The following is a 26,317-nucleotide window of genomic DNA, read 5'->3' on the forward strand; positions in this document are numbered from 1 at the left end:
TTTATTGTTTATATTAGAATATTGTTTAAATAATCATTTGATTTTGTTTTCTATAAGGCAATATTTTGTAAAAAAGTTTCAATAAATCTGATAAGAATTTATTATTATGAACTGAATGACACATCTCCATTGTTATTGATTAAATGAGATTTTAAATGTAAAAACAAATGTAAAATAACTAAGATTAAAGACATAAAAATAGTTAACATAAATGAAAAATAGGTAGTTCCGATGAACCAATAAGCTGATAAGAACATCAGCTGGTCTGCAGGGAGTAAGTTTTGAAGTCTACAACCCGTGTTTATCTACTGCAGAACAGTTTAATCAAATTTGTTCTCGGGTAAACAAAATCACCAGAAGAATCCCATAAATATACAACTATATAAGACATTAAACAACGATTATGTGGAATGAGATTTACTGCTGTTAACTGATACGTAAACATTAAAATAAAAACATAGCAGACAAGGTAATCATATGATTAAATAAAAAACTGAATTATTTCTAACTTACGTAACAAGAGGCATAGGAATATCTCTTTGCACTCTGTATACACGAGTCCATGGTGGTACAAGTGCTAAGATTTGTGCAATTAAATCAACCAAGGTGCTTGGAGGATAACTTTTATAACGTTTTGTCTTCCATAACTCATATAAACCAGTTCCACGAATAACTAAAGTGGGATATATCTTAAGTCCATCAGCTCGAAATGCTGGATTCTCAAAAAACTCCTGAATACAGCAAAAATAAAAAAAAAATCCATTAATACAACAAAGTGTAGTTTCACATTTAACTTAGCTAACTAAAAACTAGCTAAATATAGGTAAGTATAAAATAAAGTTAGTCATTTAACTTTTTGGGTTAAAACCTTTATAAATAATTATAACTGCCTAAAAATTCTAACACAAAAATGAAATAACACAACAGATTTGTACCAAATATTGGAGAACATAAATAATTTCATTACATTCAGCATACCCATTTATACATTCAGTAGTTTGTTGAGTTTATGTAGGCTTATAAGCTAGTCAGCATAAGACTAGGGATTGATCTATACATGCACCATCAGTTCCATCACTGAAGCAGTCCTGGAACAAATATTATAAGTATGTTTTTATATGAGTAAACTAACTTATCTTGGGGGGTGGATAAATACTCAGATGAGGCCCAGTAGAATATCAGCAGCTCCAATATTTTTTTAAACACACATATCCATAAGCCTTTAGCAGTACCAGCCCACATGTGTACAAACTCAATTCGTGGGTATTATCAATTGCGACTATTTTTAATTCACTGGGTTGGTCTCATGGTGAACTCATCACTGCAAATTGATTTTGAAGTTGACTGTTCTAAGGTTTAAATCCTAATAAAGCAGTTACTTTTATATAGATCTGAATACTAGATCATGGACACCAGCATTTGGTGGTTGGGTTTCAATTAATCATACATTTCAGGAATGGTCGACCTGAGACTATTCAAGACTACATTTCATACCATCCTCATTCATCCTCTGAAGTAATACTTTATGGTGGTTCCAGAGGCTAAACAGAAAAGAAAGTTGTGACTGTTATACAAGTGTTGTTAAGTTGTGGTAAACTGGTTGAATTGACGTGTAAAAGTTTTATACATTTATATATTTTTTTGTCTTCAGTCATTTGACTGGTTTGATGCAGCTCTCTAAGATTCCCTATCTAGAGCCAGTCGTTTCATTTTGGTATACTCCCTACATCCTACATTCCTAACAATTTGTTTTACATATTCCAAATGTTGCCTGCCTGCACAATTTTTCCCATTTACCAGTCCCTCCAATATTAAAAGAACTATTCCAGAATACCTTAATATGTGGCCTAAAAGTCTGTCTCTTCTTTGAACTATATTTCTTCAAATGCTTCTTTCTTCATCAATTTGCTGCAACACCTCTTCATTTGTCACTTTATCCATCCATCTGATTTTTAACATTCTTCTCAGGTATTACGATCATACAAGTTTCATTTCCATATATAGTTACACCCCAAATATAAACTTTCAAAAATGTTTTCCTGATGTTTAAATTAATTTTTGATGTAAGCAAATTATATTTCTGGCTGAAGGCTCGTTTCGCCAGTGCTATTCAGCTTTTTATATCGCTCCTGCTTAGTCATCTTTAGTAATTTTACTTCCCAAATAATAAAATTCATCTACCTCCGTAATCTTTTCTCTTACTATTTTTATATTCAGTGGTCCATCTACATTATTTCTACTACATCTCGTTACTTTAGTTTTTTTTTGTGGTAGTTCTTGCATAGGACTTCATCCATGCTGTTCATTGTTTCTTCTAAATCTTTTTTACTCTCAGCTAGAATTATTATATCATTAGAAAATCATGCATCTTTATCTTTTCACTTGTACTGTTACTCCAGATCTAAATTGTTCTTCTAACATCACTAACTGCTAGTTCTATATAAAGATTAAAAAGTAATGGGGATAGGGGACATCCTTGTCGGAGTCCCTTTATTATTATGGCTTCTTTCTTATGTTCTTCAATTATTACTGTTGCTGATAGGTTCCTGTTAATGTTAGCAATTGTTCTTCTATCTCTTTACTTGAACCCTAAATTTTTTAAAATCCTGAACATTTTAATACAATCTACATTATCGAATGCCATTTCTAGGTCTATAAATTCAAAGCATGTTGGTTTGTTTTTCATTAATCTTCCTTCCACTATTAATGTGAGTGCTAAAATTGCTTCCCTTGTCCCTATACTTTTTTGAAACCAAACTGGTCTTCTCCTAACACTTCTTCCACTCTCTTCTCAATTCTTCTGTACAGAATTCTAGTTAAGATTTTTGATGCACAAGTAGTTAAGCTAATTGTTCTGTATTCTTCACATTTATCTGCTCCTGATTTCTTCGGTATCATGACTGTAACACTCTTTTTGAAGTCTGATGGAACTTCCCCTTTTTCATAAATATTACTCACCAGCTTATATAATCTATCTATCGCTTCCTCACCTGTACTGCGCAGTAATTCTCCAGGTATTCTGTCTATCCCTAGAGCCTTTCTGCAATTTAAATCTTTTAATGCTCTCTTAAATTCAGTTCTCAATATTGTTTTTCATCCTCTTCGACTTCCTCTTCTTCCTCTATAACATCAATTTCTAATTCATTTCCAATTTTCCAATTAATTTTCCAATTATTAATTAATATTAACTTGTAGTTATTTATATATAGGCAAAATGAATGATGAAAAATTAACAGAAATTGCAAGGCAATACACCCACTCTATACTACCCCAAATATGTTAATCAAAAACATTGCAACAAATTGAAATTTTCATCAAACTTTCTTTCATCGCAAGCTTTTAAAAAAATATTTTTCTTCAATTTTGCAATTTTCAATACAGAATGTCCACACAGTCTACCTTCTACTTTGCCTAAGATTTTATTTTTCTTCATAATTTAAAGCAATAGCAATTTTAGTTAATATGTAAAAAAAAACTTCATTGTGAATTTAATGATATAAAAAAACATACTGGCAAACTTTCTTCTGAAAACTGTGTAGTACCTGGTGTAGTATAAAGTTTACCCACAAAAACGAACTTGGCTGATATATATGTGTATATATCTCAAATTGGACCTTTAAAGTTGACAAAAAAATTAAAACTACTCGCTACCATAATCTTAGTTTCAAAGACCAAAGACAGTTTCATTGTAAAAAAAAAATTATTTTGAAAACTTTATAAATATTTTTTATTTCTCTTAAACTATGTACCTTATACTACTTCTCTATATTATCGCCACATGAATTATGACATTTATCGTAGCGATACACCAGTTTCAATATACCCTCGTTGTATTCTTCTGCTGCCAGTCCATTTAGCCAGCGATTAACAACATTTTTAAGTTCATCGTCACCCTCAAATTGCTTACCACTCAAAAATTCTTTCAATTTCCCGAAAAAATGGTAATCAGAAGGAGCTAAGTCCAGACTATATGGTGGGTGATCATAAATTTTCCATTCAAATGTTCTCAGTATATCACATGTTGGACCCATAGCATGTAGACATGCATTAATGTGCAGCAGGATGACGCCACCGGTCAGCCGCCCCGGTTGCCGATTTTGAATGGCGTGCTGTAACTTACATAGAGTTTTGCTGTAGGTTTCTGTATTTATAGTCGTTCCACGTGGCATGAAATTGATCAGCAGTAGGTCAAACCGATCCCAAAACACTGTGGCCTTCAGTTTGTGTCCAAATGGTTGTGGCTTGATTTTTGTTGTTCTGGTTGGTGATTGAGGATGACGCCATTCACTTGACTGCTGTTTTCTCTCTGGGGTGTAATATGAAATCCATGTTTCATTCCCAGTAAAATTGAATTAAGGAATCACCTTCTTCTGTGTAGCGCATCAAAAATTCCAAAGCAGACCCCATTTGGATTTTTTTGTGATGTTCTGTTAAGACGTGTGGCACCCAATGTGCACAAACCTTTCTGAAGCCTAAATGGTCATGAACAGTGCAACTAATAATAGCTTTTGAAACAGCAGGAAACAGAAGGGCCAGGTCGGAAACTGTTGAGCAACAATCTTTTCTGATTTCATCATCGATGTGTTTCAACAAGTTCTCGGTGATTATCGAGGGCCTCCCCAACATTCTTCATCATGCATATTAATTCTGTTATTTCTAAACCTTTCACACCATTTTCTGACATTTCTTTCATTTGTTACATTATCACTGTACACAGCAACCAATTGCCTATGAATTTCCGCCGGCTTAATGTTTTGATGGTTTAATAAAGTTAGGACTCCATGTATTTCACAGTTGGCAGCAACATCGATTTTCCTATTCATTTTATAACGTAATAACTCACATGTAATCAAATAGACTACAACGTGACAACTTACATACAACAATGCAGTATGTACATTACTAACGTGGCCGTGAATGATAGGCTTGCCAACCTTAAGGAGAAAAATTTCCCAGTGGTCTTTACTTTAAAGATATCCCTCACATATTCTAACATTTGTCCACAACTTCTAGACACAGCAATCATCATCAAATTATTTAACTTTTAACAGTTTTGCTGAATAAAACTATAAAGAAGATCACAGCTGTAGAATAACTAAGCTGTTTATCAGTTACTTTTTAACTGAAAGTAATTGATAAACAACTTACGGACAACATTTAAGATTTAGAGAAAATTTAACATACATTATTATTAATATTTATAGTGCAAGCACAGTAATTCATCCTACATATGACTGTGAGAGAATGTTGCCACACTGAAAAGGCCAAACAAAAAGTTGACAAAGGAATTTTGTAATGAACTAATATTTCAAGAAAAAAATGGAGGCTTATTGATACTTAACAATTGAAATTTTGTTTAAGAAAATGGATTCAAACCGATATTAAAACAATTAACTTCTGTTCAAAAATTCATTAAAATATCTTTTAATGTTTGAAAATGATTTTTAATGAAAAAGAAGTTTTTAAAAAGTTTTTTTTTTTACAATAAAACAGGTTTATTTTGACAGTCTATAAAGAACTCCTAGCTTTGAGTCCGATCTAAGGCTTATAATGAATGATGAGAGAGCCTCAACAGCATTTGATATATTTCTGTGATGCTGCTTTGAGAATTACAGAATTCTGGCACTTACTAGAATAGAACTTAAATATCAATATATCAACAATAATGGTCTAATCTTCAGGAAATAATGTATACTTTTCCTGCAAGTTAGGAGTGTATTTCTTCTTAACTAAATTCTGTACTTTTTGTACTGGTGAAAATATCAGTAAAAATACAGAAGCTGCTTCTTGAAATCTTTATTTGTATTGAGTTCTACTTAGAATTTACATTTTTGGCTGAATTTATGGATTTTTTAATGCTTGTTTTTATTTTTGGGCATTTTGGTTTTAATAATTTAAAGATATTGATTAGCGGTATCCTTTTCTAGGACATGAAAATAAATGTAAGCATGATAGGAACATATTTTAAATGTAAGACATAAGATGACAATCTAGCAGTAGCTGATCCACTAAAATTCTTAGGCTAAAGATATCATCTGTATGTAATTCTATTTTACATTATCTCAGACTAAAAAGTCAATACTTACTATAAACTGTTCAATATCTCTTTCATAATCAACATTAGGTAGATCAGGCATCATATGTGCAACAACTTTAAAACCTGCATCTTTAGACATGCTGAAACATTCACACACGGCACGAACTGTATGACCTCTATTTGTATCACGAGCTACATCCTCGTAAACAGATTGTACACCAATTTCCAATCTAGTACAACCATAACGTAACATATCAGATAAATGTTTTCTTAAACAATAATCTGGACGTGTTTCTATTGTAATACCGATACACTTTACTTTACTCTTCTCAGAATATCTGAAAATTATAAAATTAAAAAAAAAAAAATCACATTTTTATAATTGAAAACTATATATAAAACAATTCTTAAATTGAATTTAGTACAATTTAATATAAAGTTAAAATTATAAAAAAAATTATCAATCTCAGCTCTCTTTGCTCCAAATCAAAGTTCCCCCTTGAGACTCTCACTGGAAACACAAGTGTTTTTATTCTATTGGATACCTTGAATTATATTTTGAAATATCTTTATCAGTGATTTGTTTATTTAATTAGTGTGCATAATTAAAACTGAGCTTATTCCTTCAGAATATTACTTTTATCCATTTATATAATTCAGGTTGCTCAAATAATGTTTCCTTACCTAAACAATGTTTCATTACTTATGTTTTACTCTTGCTTGTTTTCAAATAGAATTCCCCTTCTTGACAATGGACTAATACCATTCATTTTCTCTCAGCTCTTACTTTTAATTAAATATGCCTCATATATTTTTCATTATTCCAGGTTTTCTACTAGCTGTTACTTTCCCACTAAATATTTTCCTAACTACCTCAATATTTGCTTTTTTCAAATTTATTCATTCATTTTTCACTAAAACTAACTTTGTAAAAACTTCTATGCTTCGTTCAAATTTTCCCTTAAAACATTAACTTCTACCACATCTCAATTTTTCTATAGTTTATTAAATTTCAACTTATATTTTATCATTATTCGATAGTTGCCAGTATCTATATCTGCTCCTTAATACATTCTATAGTAGTGGCTTTGAAATTTCTGTCTAACAATAACATAGTCTGATACCGTCCTTGACTCATAGACCGACAGAATAGAATCACATATTGAACCAAAAGTTCAAAACTTTATTTAAAACATTATATAACTTACTTTACAGCTTCATCAACATTGTTGCTTGTATGGCCAGACAGGGCATCATGAAGATTTCTAATAAAATAATCTCTATAATCTTCAGGTAAAGACATAAACGTTCCACCCATAACAATAAACTCAACTTTATCCACACTATGTCCTAACTGCTGCAACTGTTAACAAAAAAATAGTAATTAAATTCAATTAAATAAAACTACAATAGTTAAGCTAAAAAAAAAAAATTTCAATTTTTTAATCCTTTATATAAGACAGTGGGTGAAAAAGATTTTCCCAGGATGCGACTACAACACATCAGTCAGGGTCTTTGGTAATTTATTGTTTTCTCTCACCATATGATTAATATTAAAAAAAAAAATGAAATAATTACTGTAAACTTATAAAAAAATGTTAGCACCAAAATTTTATTTTTGATACCAATGTTGAGTATGTATAAATTATACATAGCAAATTTTTATACATACTTTAACATAAACAAATTCTCCAATAAACAGTTTTTGGGCATTCTGATTGTTTGTAGACATTTTCATAATAATCAGCAAAATAGAAAAAAGAATTTTAAGAAAAATATATAGTACAAAATATGAAAACAATATTTTTATAAATTAGTAAATAAGATTAAAAATTTAACGGACACCTGTAGAGAATGAATAAAAGCAGATTAACTAAACAAATTTTTAATTATTTTGAAAAAAGAAAAAGAAAAATAATCTGGTTTAGAGAAGAAAAAAGGATTTTTAAAATTCTCAATATATAAAAAAGAAGAATTCTGGATGAATAAACTCAGAAAAGGATAAATGAATCTTTATTACCTTTGGCAATAAGGTTTATAGTTGTCAACTGATTACAGTAGCAAGTTAGTGGGAGTGGTAGTGTGTTAATAGGTTGACTTGTTTACTGCTTGGGGAGTTGTTTCTATCTTTAGTAGATAGCATTGTTATTTACAACTGTTATCAATTGTGGATAGTGGACAATTATAACTTCAACTGATAAACACTGTTGGAAAATAATTTTATTAATTTCTACTGTTTTTGTTATTGTCTGATGAAGGACTTCTGTAGCTTAGTTCAATAGACAAGAATCAAGTGTTGTTAGCTTGATAGCTTTAACTAATAAGCTATTGTTAAATATACTGTTGTATCTCACCCGTTTATTATTAGAACAACATCCTGGTTTGAAAAAATGGAAGAGAAGGTTTTACGAATTCGCCGGAAGATAAAACGGACATCAGATCGGTGTGCCGGGCCAGTCTATTGGGTATTTCCACCACCAAATACCCAGGCGTAGAAGGAAGCCAAGTCGGCTTAGAGAAAATGGAGGGGGATGCTGGGTGAGTTTCAAAGAGAAAACTCGGGGCATTAGGAGAAAGCAGTGAAGGTGATGCAGCGGAGAGTACCAACATGGACCACCTTATGGAGGAGATTTGAACATTACAAGAGGCCCGTTGACCACAAATGAAGACAATGCTTGAGTTTTTATTGTACTGAAGGATCAAGGTAGAAAAAGCCCTCACATGGGTACTATTCAAAGACTAGCGCCTAGAATTGGGTGGAGGCTGGTACCTCAAACATACCAGGAGGAACAGTTCTCAAAGACTCATGCAACACTGCAATATTCTACCTGGAAGATGATGATAAAGGCAAGTGTCACAATTGTAATGGATGAGAGATGGTTGCCCAGATGGTGAAGGTGCTCTATAAACTGAGTTATGTGGAAAACGATTGTTTATTGTTTTTTTCTCTGGTGATGGTACAGGGGAAAAGTTTGGTAAGATACTAGAATACTGGACAAGGAGGAATGACCAGTCTAATACGCAATGGCCCTCATACCTAACAGGGAGAGAATCTGGGAAGAAAATTATTTAAGGACCAGCGACGTCGGTGGTGACAGTCAGGAAACCAGGAGTCGGTTATACTGATCTTTTAAAGCAGGCAAAGGGCAGAGTAGGAAAAGATATTGCAGATGATACCTTGTCAGTCAGGAAAGGACATGCTGACACCATGGGCATTAGAGTGAGAGAGCCCTCAGATAAAAGAAAGGATGTTGTGAAATGGCTTGGGTCCCAAGTAGAAAATGTTATAATGGATGAACATACCCATGGTTCATGAAGGCCGATTTTCCATGTGAAAAGACTTTACATTGATGCGACAGCTGAAGCAATAAAATCTATAGCAAAGAAATTGTCCTGGTCTATAAAAATGGTGACTCCTATTTTTGTCTGATTAGGAATGAGTAGAGAAAAATTCCTTCTTATCGGGGTAATTTATTACCTCAGAATATATGGAAGCCTGACCATATATTAAATATAAGTATACCAAAAATAAGTGGGGGCAATGTTCCCATACATATATGGCCATGTTGTCAGGCATATACACATATACATTAAAATATATGTATCTGTGTGAATACATAGATGTATATAATATGATTTCAAAATATGTAATGCCCTAATACAAGTTAAATTATTAAAACCAATCTCATGTATTAAGTTATCACAAACAATCCAATGACACTTAAAAAAGTTACTAATACATAAATATGATTGAATGAGAAGAAGCTGTTACTAAATCGTATAGCTTACCTGTTCTATACGATGCCTTGTTTGCAGATAAGGATTATACCTTGCTCTAATGGCTCTCATTGAAGTAGGTTCATAACCTGTATAAGACTGCGTCGAGTATTCAAAATCAGAATCTGGCCCTCCAGGGCAGTAAACACAAATATTGCCAGTCATATTAATGTGTGGGCAACGATGAGGCTTACACATAACAGCAACAACTGCTATCTATAAAACAATATAAAATATGTAAATGGACTGAATCGCTCAGAATTCCTCAGAAACAAAGTCCAACTTCAAAAACTATTTTAACAAAATACTCATGAGAATAATTGTTTCCTGATGCTTTTATTAAAATTCATTTGCATTATGTAATCATAAAAACCTGCTCTGGCAAGATGGAATAGATACTGTTTTTTAAAATTTATAAGTCGTGTACAAAATATTCTGTTACTTCTAATTTTCACAAATAAAGTCTTTTTTTATTTAATTGAATTTTTGAAAAAAGTATGGTATTACTTTCAATCACGGGTGTGATAGGCGGGGGACTCATAAGGCATTGGGAGGGGGTGTAAAATTGAATTTTCTTTGTTTTGATAATTGAGAAGTCAATAAATACCATTCACTTAAAATTTAATTTCCTTATATATAAAGTGTTCAACTTAACAAAGGCCCCATCACTTAGTTTAGTCTATAAATAATAGTTTATTGGAAAAAACTTACATAATAATTTACAAAAGATTTTGAAAATGATGTCCATCTACTTATACGCACTACTCTTGTTAGCTGTTCACTATCTATATCCTGGATGGCATTGGTAATGTTTTTCTTCAATTCCTGCAGGGTGTGTAGACAACTTCCACATTATTTTACCAATTTATGCATTTAGTATAAACTAATGAGTAATTTATGCCTTTTATGTTCAACACAATGTGTATAGCTGTATATTCGCAAATTTATAAGTCACAAATTTTATACACAGGACTATACCCGTATATATAATTTGTGAACAGTTCACATTTCCACTACATATATCTGTACAATCAGACCAAACATGATGAAAAATGCAATCAAGTTAACCTTTTTCATTCTTTTTCCTGTTTAGCCTCTGGTAACTACCGTTTAGATAATTCTTCAGAGGATGAATGAGGATGATATGTATGAGTGTAGTAATCTTGTACATTCTCAGTTCAACCATTCCTGAGATGTGTGTTTAATTGAAACCCAACCACCAAAGAACACCGGTATCCACGATCTAGTATTCAAATCCGTGTAAAAATAACTGGCTTTACTAGGACTTGAACGCTGGAACTCTCGACTTCCAAATCAGCTGATTTGGGAAGACGCGTTCACTACTAGACCAACCCGATGGGTTAATCAAGTTAACCTATGTTTGGTCTGATTACCGCTGTTCACTGTAAATGAGTATAGTTGGATTAGGCAGTTAAAGGGTAACTGCCATTTAAACTACATTTTTTGTTAAAGAGGTTATTCATTTATAAAACACACACAAATAAAGATAATAGGAACAAATAAATGGCACTGAAGCAAAAGCCCTTTTGTTTAGTTTTCTATAATAAAATGGTAACATAAAAATGAATCTTAAAAATTAATTACAGAAAAACTTTAAATATACAGGTTTAGCATAAATGCTTCTAGTTTTGAAAAAAGGTCAAAATAAACATCATAAAAGGTACAGAAATCTATATTTAATAATGCAAAAAAAGTAATCTTTACTATTTGTTTTTAACGTACTTTCTACTTTGTTTTAAAAATTATGTCATACATATGTCGACCTCTATTATTTAAACAAATAAACTTCACCGCAGTTCTACATTACTTGGATGGTGAATTGGAGCAATTTGTTGTCAGCAGCTTTCAGATCATTGGTTAAACTATGATTAGGTTGAAAGGCTTCAGCTTTCAGATGTCCCAAGAGAAAAAAAATCACATGCTATGAGGTTGGGTGAAAGTGAAAGCCATGGAATGTCACCTTGTGAGATTAGACACCCTGGAAACATTGCTCTGAGAAAATACAAATATTATCTAGCTGACACTATCTTGTCTTGTGAATTTTGAGTGGTAACACCATTTTATTGAAACTGTACAGCTTGATCTCAAAGTTCATTAAGGTTTAATTGCAGAAAGTTGCCTACCATGTCAACATAATGATCCTACATTCTCTCCTCAATAAACTACATAACTATCACTCCAAAATCTACAAACTCTTGATGTGAATAAACCACACAGTGACATATTCAGAGTAGAGAGGATGCTTATGAAGCTGTCAAAGATTACTTTCTGCCCAGTACCAAAGATTCCGTTTGTTAACACAATCTATTAAATGAAAATGAGCTTCATCACTTGACAGCACAACAGAGTTTGCTAGAACAGTTTGAAGAATAGCCTGGCAGAGTGCAATGAGGTTCACCCAACCTCATTCACTTAGCTGCTGTATGACCATCATCTTGACACTTTAAACTTCAATTTCTTGTGTAAAATTCTTCCTACTGTCTGATCTAACAATCCCAAAGCAGCAGTGAGTTAAAAGCTGAACATTTTGGGGATTGTGTAATGATCCGTCTCACTCTTTTTCTTCTGGGATGTTCAAATGTGAGGTGTACCAGATGGTTTATTCTTCTAAGCTGAAGCTGTAGCTCTAAAATTTGATACCCGTAACAGTATGGTTTTCCTATCATGAACCAAAGAATTTTGACATAATCTAAAGCGAATGCAAATAATTGCTGTGTTGTGATGACAGAATCACCATTTTTAAAATAAGTCTAAAACAACAAACAAACACTGTTCAATACTCCATATTATGATTACAGCTGAAATGGTACGTTATTCTCATGGTGTAGCTCCTTGCTCTATCAGAGTTTAATATCAGGATTGCCCATCGGCAATCCAGGAGTAATTTCTGCCAGATCCTGTACATACATCACATGGATTGTTTCACTACAAAAGAATTGTCTCTAGAACTAAAAAAAGTTGGGGACAATAAAAATTTATATTTAACTGCTAATATTTTGGGTACAGTAAACCCAATTTTTATAAATGAAATAAAAAAATAAAATTCACTCTTTTTAGTTTTCACTAACAGGAATCCACACTGCATGTGAATTCACAGAGTGAATCAAAATGTTATTCCACTAAATATAATGCTGTAAATACAAAATGATCCCGTTTAACAACCATTAATGGTTATGCAAAAATGGAGTTATTTATTAATTATATTTATTTAATAGCTGGTTACACAGTAACACAGTACAGAGGCAGTGTGTCAACAATTCTCTGCAGAGATGCCAGGCACCCATACGCAGTCACGTTATCAGAATAGAATTACAATTAAAACCACCCTAAAACTTCAATAAAAAAGATTTGTAAAAAAGAATCATTCACATCAGCTCAACAGTTGATGGTTTTTTTTTTTTTTTACTTAATGATTTCACCATATAAGGTTGAAGCTTGTGTGTGAAATTTGGAAATGAAATTTTTTTACTGTAAAAAAAAAAAAAGTTATGTCTGACCAAGATTCAAACCCAGGACCTGTGAATTAAAGGCTAAGATACTACCACTCTGCCACAATCAAAAATATATACTTATATATTGGTACAAACATATATATATGGAAATATTGCTTAATATAAAAATTAAAATTATTCAGTTATCAAGCTTGTGGGAACACCACATATCCTGTTCGGTCACATGCATACAGAGTTGTACATGAATATCATGATTCTAAATTTCTGCCTATACTATTACAAACTGGTAATATAAACAAATAAATGTATACAGTGTGTCTGTTAAATAATGAGTGTTTCAAACATGCAGTGGTCCAAAATCCCAGTAGATGGAGCCACACCATATTTTGTTACAATCTTATAATATTATGTATACAAAACTCTTCCTCATTAATAAGTTGGTTGAGAACGGATATCCTGGCCTCCATGGTCTTTAGATCTTATCCCTGTGGATTTACGTAAAAACACAAGATTTTCTGTTCAAATAAGAAATTTGGACCATTTAAAAGAATGGATCACTGAAAATGTTTTTAATCTAATACATTGGATATTTTTTCAAGTGCATTGCAAAATGTTAAATACAATTTTGATGTCTGCAGGGAAACTAAAGAATGCATATTAAAATCTAATGAACTGGTAAAATATTTTGAGAGTTTCTCTTCATTTTAATACATACTTGATGTTTCTATCATACTCTATTCCAAAACTTTGACTGTTTGAAACCCCCAATTATTATTTTACAAACTTTCTATAAAATTCATAATATAATTTTAATATATAGTTCATTAATAACTAACCTACAGAAAAATTTGGAAAAATCATGTTTATTTATTCCTGCAGAAAATACAAGCCAATATCTACTATCACAATAATAAAAAGCTAATTACTGTTTCTTAATCGCAGATGAATCTTCATAAGGTATGAAAAATTGTCAACCCTGGCTGGGATGAAAGTTCATCCAGAATTTTCCAGATGATAGGCAGAGACACTAACACTATACATAGGTCATAAAGCAATTCAGGTCTCTTATACATAACAGAGGAGCTGTTATACAATATACGATTATATTTGTATACTATATTACAATACACAATTATACTTGTATATTATATAATAAATAGATAGTAAATTATACAATATACAATGTGTATAATTGTATATAAAATATGTAATTAATAACAAGCTAAATACAAACTGAAAAACAAACAAAAAAGAATTCATTAAAACTGACCCCACTAGCTGTTCTAATAGGTTTTGCTTTCAGCTTAGGATACAATATTTTTCTTGATTCTACTGGAACAGCAGCAATAATGTCAACCAATCTAGGTGATGTTTCCAAGGCAAACTTTGAGGATATTTTAGTTTTTAAAGCATTTAAATTGACATCTTTTCCCTCTTCATGAGCTTTTAAAAGCTGTTGTATGATTTCTGTAATAGTCATAATGGTACGTTGCTCTCTGCTAAGTTTATCAACCAGATCTGAAATTAAAGTATTTTTAACATATAATTCAGGAAAAAAATATGCAAGGACTGTTCAGAAAATAACCAAACATTTTTAATTATGTGGCAACAGAAATATTTAGTGACATGCGGTTGGCAGCATTGTGTTCCATAATTTCCCCTGTAACTTCATGTTCTTGGATTGTTGATATCTCGTTTAGTTTTCATGTTATTGTTATTTGAGTGCAATGTGCAATTTTCCGGAGCAATGATACAACATAAAATTTTGTGTGAAAGTGGGTAAAACTTACACAGAAACGTTTCAACCTTTGAAACAAGAGAAGATGTTCTGGGTTGTACACAATGTTACAAATGGTTTTCATGGTTTAAAAGTGGTCAATTGAAAATGACCCATGACCAGGAAAGCCTTCAACTTCAACTGATGACACCCATGTTTAGAAAATCAATGATATGGTGCAGCAAATCACCGATTAACTCTCAGAGAAATTGCACAACACCTCATGGTTTCTTCACCATGACAATGCACCCGCAAACTTAGCTTTGTCAATTTCTCAGTTTTGTGCCAAAAATCAGATGATTGCCCTCTCTCAGCCTCTGTACACCATCGACCTAGCTACTTGCGATTTTTTCTTCTTTCCGAAATTAAAATCAGTGATGAAAGGACGTTGTTTTGAGATTATTGATGATATTACAGCAAATTTGTCAAGGACCTTAAAGGCCATTTCAAACGAAGTTATCCAGGACTGCTTTGCAAAGCAGTAACACCGGTAGAAAAAGTGTGTGAATAGGGGAGAGAAGTTTAATAATCTGTAAAATTAATTAAGATTAATAAAACAAAGTTCAGTTATTTCCTGAACAGACCTCTTATGTACAGTATACATAAAACTTACTAACTGAGAGAAATTCTTTATATCATAATCATCTTTGGTATTAATTATATACATTTATTTGTACAGATTAATATCAATGAATTCCATTTTCATAAAAAGCAGAAGAAAAAAGTAACTTTATTTTCTATAAAAAAAATTCAAGCTGAGGTTACCTACAACTATATTTTAATTTATACATACCAGTTTTCAGTTATATGTAGATTTTTTAATAGTTAATTCAGTTTTATTTCTTTAGAAAGTAAAAACCCCTTCACTGCATCATACTTCACATTTAACAGTTGTCATCCTTTTCCATTCCCTTCAATCCTGTGCAACTACCAAATCATCCCTCTACACTTTTTTTTAAGGGTGTCATCTACTTCTTTTCTATTCTCTTAGAGAATGGAAAAGACCCATCTTTCATTTCAGCCCGAAATCTTCAGGGCCGTGCACGGTCAAAATCCTACCTTGGATATGACCGTTGAGGACTTCCTTAGGGAAACCAAGGTGGTTCGGCAGCTGGGAAAGAAGGAAGCCCTAAAGAGTCACTGGGTTTTATAGACCTCGCCTAAGTGGCTGATGGACATCTGTTTTTCAGGTGGATCTCATGTAGGGTTGTTAACCATATACATATACATCGGTTGCCCGATCCTTTAAGTGTCAGGGCTTTGGACACACTTCTCTCTGCTACAGAGTGCAGTCGGAGATGTGTGGTCACTGTGCTCTTCCAGGGCACAGGGCAGCCAATTGCCCTGCCAAGTCTGCATCTGCCTGTACCTTGGTGAAAGGCAGTGATACTGGACACCGGGTTGAGGGTAGGTAGTGTAGGGCGTATGAGATTGCTCAGGTGTGAGGTATGAAGAATACAGCTTATGGTGATCCCTGAATTGGGGGAAGCCTTTGAGGACAGACTCCACCATGTCGAATGACTGCGTATGTGGCAGTTAAACCTGCATCATTCCCGGGCGGCCACCAGTGAAGCCATGAGGCTCCTTGAGAACAACCTCCCCGAGGTCGGGGGTAGGTGGGGTGGTTTCACGGGGTATATGTTATTCATTCTCGTGGGGTACGTACACTCCCCGCGATCGTGGTTGGCTCAGATTCGTTGGGTGTCTTCTGGATGCCCCATTGGTCTGATGGGCAATTGACCGTTGTGCGAATCACGAGGGGTACGCTCGATGACGTACTGGTGTCGGGATACTTCCAGCTTGGATGAAGTATCGATGACTTGCTGGGGAAGTTGGGCAGGATTCTGGACGGTCTCCCAGGCATCAGAGTGCTGGTTGCTCTGGACGCTAACGCCAAGTCTCCCGCCTGGGGTTCACCACTCACTGACCCCAGAGGCGCTGGTCTCGAACAGTTCTTTGAACCTTTACTTGATTAACGACGCAGAACAACCAATAACTTTCTCTTCTGAACTGGGAGAAAGTTACATCGACGACAATTTGGTGCAGGGCGACTTGTACGAAGTACAAGTAATTGTACTGTCTGGCCCGAGGTCAGTATGATAGGCTTATAACCTATGAGATCGTTTACGGAGGCGGTCTAAGAGCTCCAGATTCGGGTCGCTATAACCTAAGGAGCCTGGATCAGGACAGGCTGCGAGTGTGCAGCTGCCTTGCAGGAGTTGGAATGACGCATGGAGCACAGGGAGGAGGTGGAATTGATGGCTGAACAATTCGGTCGGGCATCAAGACTGGCTGCGATAGAGTCCTACGGCGGCCTCGGCCAATGGACAGACCCTTTGGTAGTGGCCAGTCCGCTGATTGGAGAGTGCCTGAAGCCGTCATGACACCTGTTTCCGGGAAGCCGTCTGTTAAACGCAGGGGGGAAACCCAGGAAAAAGTGGTGGTCCTCTGACCTCAGCGTGCTGCGCGCAAGAGTTAGGTGCGCTAGGGGAAGATACCAGCGTTGTCCCCTAACGGGGATTATCGTTGATGACGTGCGTGTTGAAGGTCTGCGGATCTACGGGCGCGTCCGTAATGGGTATGTTCGTCCCATCAAGGAAGACTCATGTTATGGCAAGACTCAATGCGCGAGTTGCAGCGCAACTCCTGGCTGTTCGCAAAATCATGTTACCGGCCAAAGCCATTGCACGTGTTCTCCAGTGTTCGATGCGGGTTTGGTGGTCGTGACTACACTTTAACATCTGTGATAACTTACCGGGCATTCCTGGATACTCTGTTTCCAGATGCTCCGGAGGGTGAAGCAGAGATCGTCATTAGAGCGGGGGCTATGCCCTTCCCTGGCGTACGGGCTGCGGATTCCGTTGATATAGACCGAGTGGTTTCTCGAATGGCAGTGAAAAAGGCACCGGGGATTGACCAACTTAACCCGGATATATTATTGCATCTGCTGCCTGTCATAAGAGAGCCGCTTGGCAGGCTGTTCTCGAGGTACCTAAGCTGGGGCTGCTTCCCGACTTGTTGGAACGTGGCTTTGGTGAGGGTGCTCTTAAAACCAGGAAAGGATCCTAGTGAGGTCGGCAGTTATCGACTTATCAGCCTGGGTAATCGGCAAGTTGTGGAACGGCTCTGGGAAAGCATTGAGGTGAAATGTTTTCTAAATCGAGGCCAGTATGGCTTCACGAAAGAGGTTGGCACCCAGGATTGAATCTTACATGCTCTTGCCAAGGTGGAAAGCGCAGACTGTAAATATGTTTTGGCAATTTTTATAGACATAGAGGCAGCATTTCCCCTTTCTTGGGTTGAAGATCTGTCCTCTATGAGTTGGAACGCCGCAATGTTCCCGTAGCCCTGCAGGCCATGGTATGTGACTATTTGTCTAATTGTACGGCTCTGTTTAAGGATGCGTACCTAGTTGGGGAAAAATTCGTTACCAGGAGAAGCCCGCAGGTTCCGTTCTCGGTCCCCTGCTGTGGAACCTGGTATTCGACGGATTTCTGGGACTGACATTTCCAGAAGGGTCACGGGCCAAGCTTTCGCCGATGACTGTCTCATTTTAGTTCGTGGTAATTCACGACCACAGCTAGAAGACCGGGCGCAGGCGGCCTTGTCAACAGCAGAGGACTGGATGGACATTCAAAATTTAAAGATTACTGTGCCAAAGACGAAGTTTATCCTTCTCAAGGGTGCAGACAAATTATCGTACAGTCGCAACCCCCATATTAAATGTAAAGGCTGTGTAATCAGCGGAGTTAGAGTTCATAAGAACCTAGGTGTTTTGTTTGATGAAAAGTTGCTGTTTAGCAACCACATTAGACAAGTAGCGGCGGAGGCCGTCTCAGTGATGCACAAACTTAGGATGATTGCTCGGAAGGACTATGGGTTGTCGGGCCGTCATATGTACATGGTGTACCGAGCTGTCTTCGAAAGCATGACCTCGTACGCGGCGCCCGTTTGGGCGCATAGGTTGGATATAAATAGAGCACTTGTTCAAAATTTAAGGAGTGCCCAGCGCAGAGCCTTAATTGTATGCACTGGTGTTTTTAAAACAAACACCTACGAAGCTCCCACCGCATTGGGAAAGGCTCTCCCAATCGATTTAGTGTTGATAGTTCAGGCAGCCATGTGGAAATTGCGAAGAGTCCGGGAGGCCGAGGTATTTGGGATGCGGTTTCGAGCCGGACCAGTAACGGAGCGGAACAGTGATCAATTCACCGGATCTAAATTTCGTTCAGTGACCAATTTCCCGCCTGCGGAAGAGGCTGCAGAGCCTCGCGATGGAAGCATGGCAGCTGAAATGGGACACCACGACTAAAGGAAGATCCTTGTATAAGTTTATACAGGATTTGGGAGGATGGTATGCCTCGAGCTGGTTTTAAAGGGCAACGGGTGCCAGGGTGCTCACTAACCACGCTAAGTTGAACCAATATCTGTTTCGGTTCCGCCTGGCAGCTGATGAGCTGTGCGTCTGTGGGGAGGTCCAGTCAAATGAACACCTGATATTTGACTGCCCTACTCTTGGGAGAGCCAGAGACCGAGCCACCCTGTAACTTAGAGGTCAAGGGGAAAATTGGCCATCACAAGCGGCAAGTCAATGTGGAGAGAGCCGCATTGTCGGACCGTGTAAGAGTTCGTAGATGCGGTTGCTTTGTTCAACCGGCATCCGTAGTTTGCTTAAGGGAAAGACTATTACCGCGGGAAGCTAACCCTGAGTATGGCTGACCACCAGCCAATTATGATGGCTCCAAGCGCTATAAAATGGGGACAGGTACTGTCCACCATTTTATAGCGCTAGGCATATTCAGCCTAGGTCGCTGAATGCCTAGGTGGCATTCAGCAACTTAGGCGAGGCAGCGAATTGCTACCTACACGAAATAAATTTTATTATGGACATCATATATATTTTTAGTAGTTGACGGAGTGCGCCTACCCATTTTAGTAAATATGACAAGTGAGCGGTTGGGACACATAAGCCGGTGGTGTATGGCACCGCGCTTAGTCCGCTCACGCTGTTAGGTAAGCTCTAGGAGCTATTTAGGATACTGGTCGCTAAACTGTTTCGAGGCTCAGTGGCCTTGAAACACACACATTATTATTGAGATTACTAGATTTGTGGCACAGACATTCGGTCTTATGCTTCAGAGCAACCGAATGAGGCGGTGGTGGAAGAAATGGCAAATAAAAAATAAAAAAATCTTAGGCAAACTAAGATCTACTTTCCCAATTTTTATTTTCTTCAACAACCGGTCCAATTCAATTATAGCAATCTTAAAATTCCTAATGTGATTTTTATGATTTGTTCATTCATATTTTTTCTTAAGAGTGTCTGGACGTTCACCTCCTTTAACAACGAATTAAAAAATTTATAGAGGTTGATAAACAGAAGGAATAATTCAAAGAAATTAATAATATTTTTTTAGATTTTCTTATATGCTGTATCACCTTAAGGAATGCTTGACAATGGAGATGGACAATGTGCCAAGTTGAGCAGTAGAGTAATCATCCTATTGTTAACTAAATTTTCCCTATTAAATTTTTAAACGGTGTAATTTTATGATTGGCTCTGCTAATGCCCAATTTTCACATATTGCTGCCTTCTTCAGAGATTCATTAGCCATTGTAATTTAGCTAGTTCCATCTTCAGTATTATTTTTATAATAATTTACAAAAAAAATTATTATAAGCAGTAATAAAATATCCTTTTTAATTATTAAAAAAAATATATACAACTTGTAAGTCTGCACTAACCAACAGAAAACAGCAGTTCATAACAGCCCTAAGAAATCTGTGACTATTTTCAAGAAAATAACTCCCCATGAAAGCTGTAATTCCAATTTAACTATTAAGAGCAGTAATTTGGTACAACATAACACATTTTATATAATGTTAATAATCCAGGAGGCTGGATAATATGTTTGTTTGAAAATTACTTCTTAACCATTTCATTGCTATACTTGGGGTTTACATTATTCCAAAATGAGAATAAAAAAAGAACTGCTGATTATATAGAAAAATAATGCTTATGGACTTATCAACATAATACACATTCATCCCATCTTTTTGACTAACTTAAGGAATTATCCTTCAAAGTTGCATAAAAAGTACTGTAATGCAATTCACACTTTAAATTTTGTTAAAGTACTACTACTACTACAATTAAATCTGAAATAAAAGTACACCATTCTATTACACAGTAATTTTATTTAGTGGATTGTTTCACTTTAATTTTTGGTCTATTTCATTGTGTATTTTAAGTTCAAATACAAATATTATTCTTATAACCAATAAGGTTATTTATTTATTTGAATATAAATAATTTGAGTTAAAAAAAAAGGAAAACAAATGAAGATGTGTTAGTTTTTTACAAAACAGGAATGTGTTCTGTAATTTACATCTTTAAATTTGGGAAATAAATATTTTTACTAGTACTACTTACCGAGTACTAGCCAAATTATTTTTGTTAGTATAGTTTTTTACTTACTTAATTTTCACTTATAGCATCTGCTTGTATAAATAATAAAAAATTAACAATTTTTGGTACTTATCGGTTATGCGGGACTCCTACGGAAATTCAATTGTTTTTTTTTGTGTTTTACTTGGTTCTAGTAATTTCGACATGATAAAACTTATATACATACAACTTATTACTGTATATAATTTTTATTTTTAATGTTAATCAGATGAGGTTGGCGAGCGTAGGTTACATTTGATTAGATATTGTTGATTCTGTGTAATGACGAAACGTGCACAAATATCAACATAACACTTGCTTTGCTCGCAAACCTCATCTAACTAACGTTAAATATACAAATTATATATATTTTACCTATTTAAATGGCCAGTAGACATGAATTTCATGTAAGAATGCCTCAAAAGTATTGACATTACTTACATCAGCGTGTAACAGTAGGGGTCCAGTATAACCAATATGTACCCAAATTTTTAATAATCAGGGGTACTCAAATTAATCAATAATATAAATTTTATAAAAATGTAGTTTTTTGAGATAAAAATGTTACATATTAATCTAAAGAAGCCACTAACCATGAACAAGTACCATAATCCCTTTAAAAAATGGATTTTATAAAAAAAAAGAAAATTGTGATCTTATCCATACAAACTGAATTTTCTACAAGCAATTGTATTTTGTTGGGAATAGTGATAACGTGCTTGGTACAGGATGGAATGACATCATTACCATATGGTGGGTCACTACTACTGTCCCTGCGCCGTAATTTATTAATTTATACAGCAATCAGCATAAGAGCTATCCTACCTGTTATTCTGTAATAGTGAAATTATATTGCACCAAGTAAGATTACTTGGTGCAGTAATGTATTACTAAATTTGTTTGGCGACTTGATTTGTTAATCCTCACCAATATTTATATAATACTTTGTCTTATCGTGTTTTGTCAACAAGTATAACAAACAACAAATATACTAAGTATAGCAGCAATATATTAATTCGAAAATAAGTCAATTCAGTCACACCAAATGAAAACATACAATTTGTACACACAGTTTTGAGACAGTCTATTACAATGCCACGCTAATTGTTTACAATAGGATAGCTCTTAAAATGAACAGAGTATTAAATATTCCATTTTTCAGAAATCATTCATAACTGAAGCCTTCATTTATTGTTATTATTTTCATAAAACCGTAATTTTATTGCTAAAATGAGTTTACTGCAATTGACTGGTCACATTTCACAATAATGAAATAGAAATTCAATTCTTGCAAAATAAAGGTGTTCTACACAATCTACACTTATGTGCTAATGGGCATGAAATGAAATTATATACTTGAGGTAAAGAACATTGGGTTTGTTCCAGAAAAGTCTGTTATGCCTAAACAGTTGTGGCTCATCAAATCCCAGTTAGATTTTTGAACTGTCGTGTTGTTCATTTACTGCTAGAATAAATAATACATGTTGTTAATCAAATTCTGTGTAGAAGAATTGGTACTGAATACTAGATTGTGGATACTGTTGTTCTATGGTGGTTGGGTTTCAATTAACCACATATTTCAGGAACGGTCAACATGAAACTGTACAAGATTACACTTCATTAACATTCATACATATCATCCTCTGATTTTAATACCTTATGGTGGTAGTTCCAGAGGCTAAACAGAAAAAGAAAAGAATTGGGAATGAACCACAACATATGTTACAATTGGAACAGTTATAAGTGTGAGGTGTATAAAGACAATTTACAAAATTATCTGTTGGCGATTGGCAGACCTAATATGAATGAAATTGATAAAACTTGTTTCACTAAGAGAAAATATAATGGAGGAAGTGTATTGTCTCATCAATGTATGTTTGGCAGAATTTTCTGAGAAACGATACACTGTTGTCTCAAAGCAGTGCCAGACAAATCTGCAGAAACTTTGTTGCCAATCATCTTATGATACATTGCACCATGGACTAATGTTTTGTCAGATGAATGGGTAGTGAATGGTGCTCTCCAGTAGCACTATGTACACCAGACAATTAATCACACATTACATTTTCTTGATACGCAAACCTGAGCCCAAACTCAAATCTTGAAAGTATATGGGTGGATGCCAAAAATCAGGAACAAGCCAATCGATGATACGATTCGTACTTGGTTTAATACATGTGGTGGCAGCAGTTTTAAAATGAAGATTTATTTGAACAAATTCTTATGTATTAAGGAATTTATACCACCCAAATGTGCTGCCGGCAAAATACCACAATGATGTCATTCCAGCTTATACAACGTGCATTTACACTATTCCCAACCAAAACGCAAATACTGCCACTTAACGGAAAAGGTCCAGAAATTGAAAAAACTAAAGCAAAAACAACTGAAACGAGCTGATCTCATAATTTTTTATTTAAAACTGTTAACTTTCCGATTAATAGATAATTTTATTTTCTTACTATAATTTAAAACAGATATATAAGCCAAAAACGAGGGGCTTCTGATAGATTGAGCACATTTTGAAAATTAAAACTTTTAACAATGTATTCATTTTGCATTTTCCAAGGAGACTGTTTACCATTCTGGTAATAGGCTGCATAAGATATTTAAAAATAAAAGTAAAATGGTCACTTCCAAACTACTCTGACATAGGATAATGATTTTTTAGTAAAAAATCATTATGCCTATGTAAATAGTGAGATTATATATAACTATTTATAGAAATTAAGTGAGTAATATAATACAAATTTTTAGTGCAAAAATCGACATCTATTATTTAGGTAGTTAAATAAACCATTCCTAATTAACAAAAATATCCATACTGAATAATAATAATAATAAGGTCCTAATTTGAATCTTCCATACAAAAAACCTTTAACAAATAATTAAAGAGTATTTAATAAATCTATTTAAAATAAGTAACTGCATTATTTTCTACTTCAAAATTACACTAACAAAAAAAAACTATTTCTTTACTAAATTACAATAAAATGTGTCCACTATTTGACACTTTATTTAACTAGCCATAACAACAAAATATGGTAGGTCAATAAGTTATAAGTTATAAGGGAATTTCGAAAAATATAAAAAAAACAACGAATTATTACATTGAACAATAAATGTTCAATTAGGTATTTAAAACTGCTATTGTTATGGTATTACTAACTAATTAAATACATTTTACCTGATTACAATTGGTTGTTGTAAAATGATGCAATATGATATAGAAAGGTTTAAAGTTAAAATATCCGATTAAAAAAATAGAATAAAGAAACGGGAATAATAAAATCAGATTAAATTAGTTTAAATATGTTTAAATGTTAAAAATGTAATGCAATTAAATTCAGCTATCCACAAACCTACCTTTTTTATTATTTTTAACCATTTTGGTTGTTTAATCGAAACCACTGAAAACGTATCAATCACAATAAAGTATTACTACAGACCATTCGTATTACGGTATATACGTTTTATTATGTCATATTAAAATACAAAAGTCTATAAAACTTAACCTAAACAGTAAAATTTCCTTCACAACGAGATTCATACGTAAATGTCCAAAAAATAGGTTATGTTAACTATACAGTGAAGTGGCGCACTCGCATGGTGCATCAAAGAATTAAATTTTACGAGAGTATAATTTTGTCCACCACGAACGTTAATAGCAATTTTTACAAACTTCAAAAAGTACTTTTTTTTGGGGTAGTTTTCAGGGCGAAAAATTAAAATGTAGAGGTTTCAATTCCATATATTTATGAAATCCAAATTTCTAAGTTTCACTCAAGAAAAAGTATAAATTTCAATGACTTCTATTAAATTATTTAACAGATTTTCCAATGTTTTCCGTGAAAATGCTTGGGAATTAATACATCACCATTTCTGAAAAATCTTTACAAATTGTAATTATATTTTGATACTAATATTTGTTTGCTTAATATAATTTATTAAAGGTAACTAATGAAAATATTAAATATTTAAAGTTAAGATTTTCAAGGATTAATATTTAACTCGGTAATTCTTTTATAACGAGTCAGCGATTGCGCTAAATGACGAATATTTCAGTAAAGAAAATGTGACTAATCTTAAATCGAAGATCGCCAATAGGCGGCTCAGCTACTGGAATTCCACGGAATGAGTAACAGATTTTACCGGTCCACATTTGGTTAACTGAAGCTACAATAATACCGGAAGGTATGAGTGCTAAAACTACACTGACTCCATTTACATGTTAACAGTTAGTAGAAACTAAAAGTTTGTAAAAAAAAAAAAAAAAGTTAGTAGAAACTAAAAGTTTCATTAGGAATCGCGATAGCGATTAATTGAATATAACCACTGCAACACGGTCGCTTTGACATCATCATCGTCGATAATTTAAGCGTTCGGTCACAATTTCATAGACAACACTTCTTAAAACTTGAGGAAACTCAGATAGCGAAGAAATCGTAAAGTATGTGTTCTCTCTCACTTTTTCGTCAACTTTCTGCATAAAATCTTCAGTAATGACAGAAGGTCGTCCATTCTATTCCTACCATGAACATTCCGACGGCCATCTTTAAAAGCTTTAACCCATTTCCGTACCATTCCATCGCTCACAATGTTTTCTTCATACACTTCACTGATCTGACGATGAAGTTCAGCCGCTTTCACGCCTTAAGATATAGCAGCTTATATTGCTATAGCCGGGGTGGGGAGGGGGGAATACATAAAAAAAGAAAAACTATTTGTATTTTTATTATACATTTGTTTGGACAGTTTGAGTTAGAGGTTTCTCAAATTTATTGTTTTTTACTTTCTTGTACGAA

At 34.2% G+C, this 26,317-nt stretch overlaps 1 protein-coding gene across 1 annotated transcript in view; it reads right to left on the bottom strand.

Annotated features, from left to right (window-relative positions):
• Positions 1-25,074, bottom strand: part of Elp3 (elongator complex protein 3) — a 44,248-nt gene extending 19,174 nt beyond the window's left edge. The window contains exons 1-6 of the mRNA XM_075358222.1: positions 24,879-25,074; positions 14,558-14,805; positions 9,827-10,030; positions 7,246-7,400; positions 6,087-6,375; positions 514-731 (exon numbers count right to left, since the gene is read on the bottom strand). Of these exons, the coding sequence (XP_075214337.1) occupies positions 514-731; positions 6,087-6,375; positions 7,246-7,400; positions 9,827-10,030; positions 14,558-14,805; positions 24,879-24,900 (1,136 nt within the window). The 5' untranslated portion in view covers positions 24,901-25,074. The remainder of the gene's footprint in view (positions 1-513; positions 732-6,086; positions 6,376-7,245; positions 7,401-9,826; positions 10,031-14,557; positions 14,806-24,878) is intronic.
• Between the last annotated feature and the right edge of the window lie 1,243 nt (positions 25,075-26,317).

Source organism: Lycorma delicatula, chromosome 2, assembly GCF_047948215.1.
Source record: "Lycorma delicatula isolate Av1 chromosome 2, ASM4794821v1, whole genome shotgun sequence".
NCBI lineage: Eukaryota > Metazoa > Arthropoda > Insecta > Hemiptera > Fulgoridae > Lycorma > Lycorma delicatula.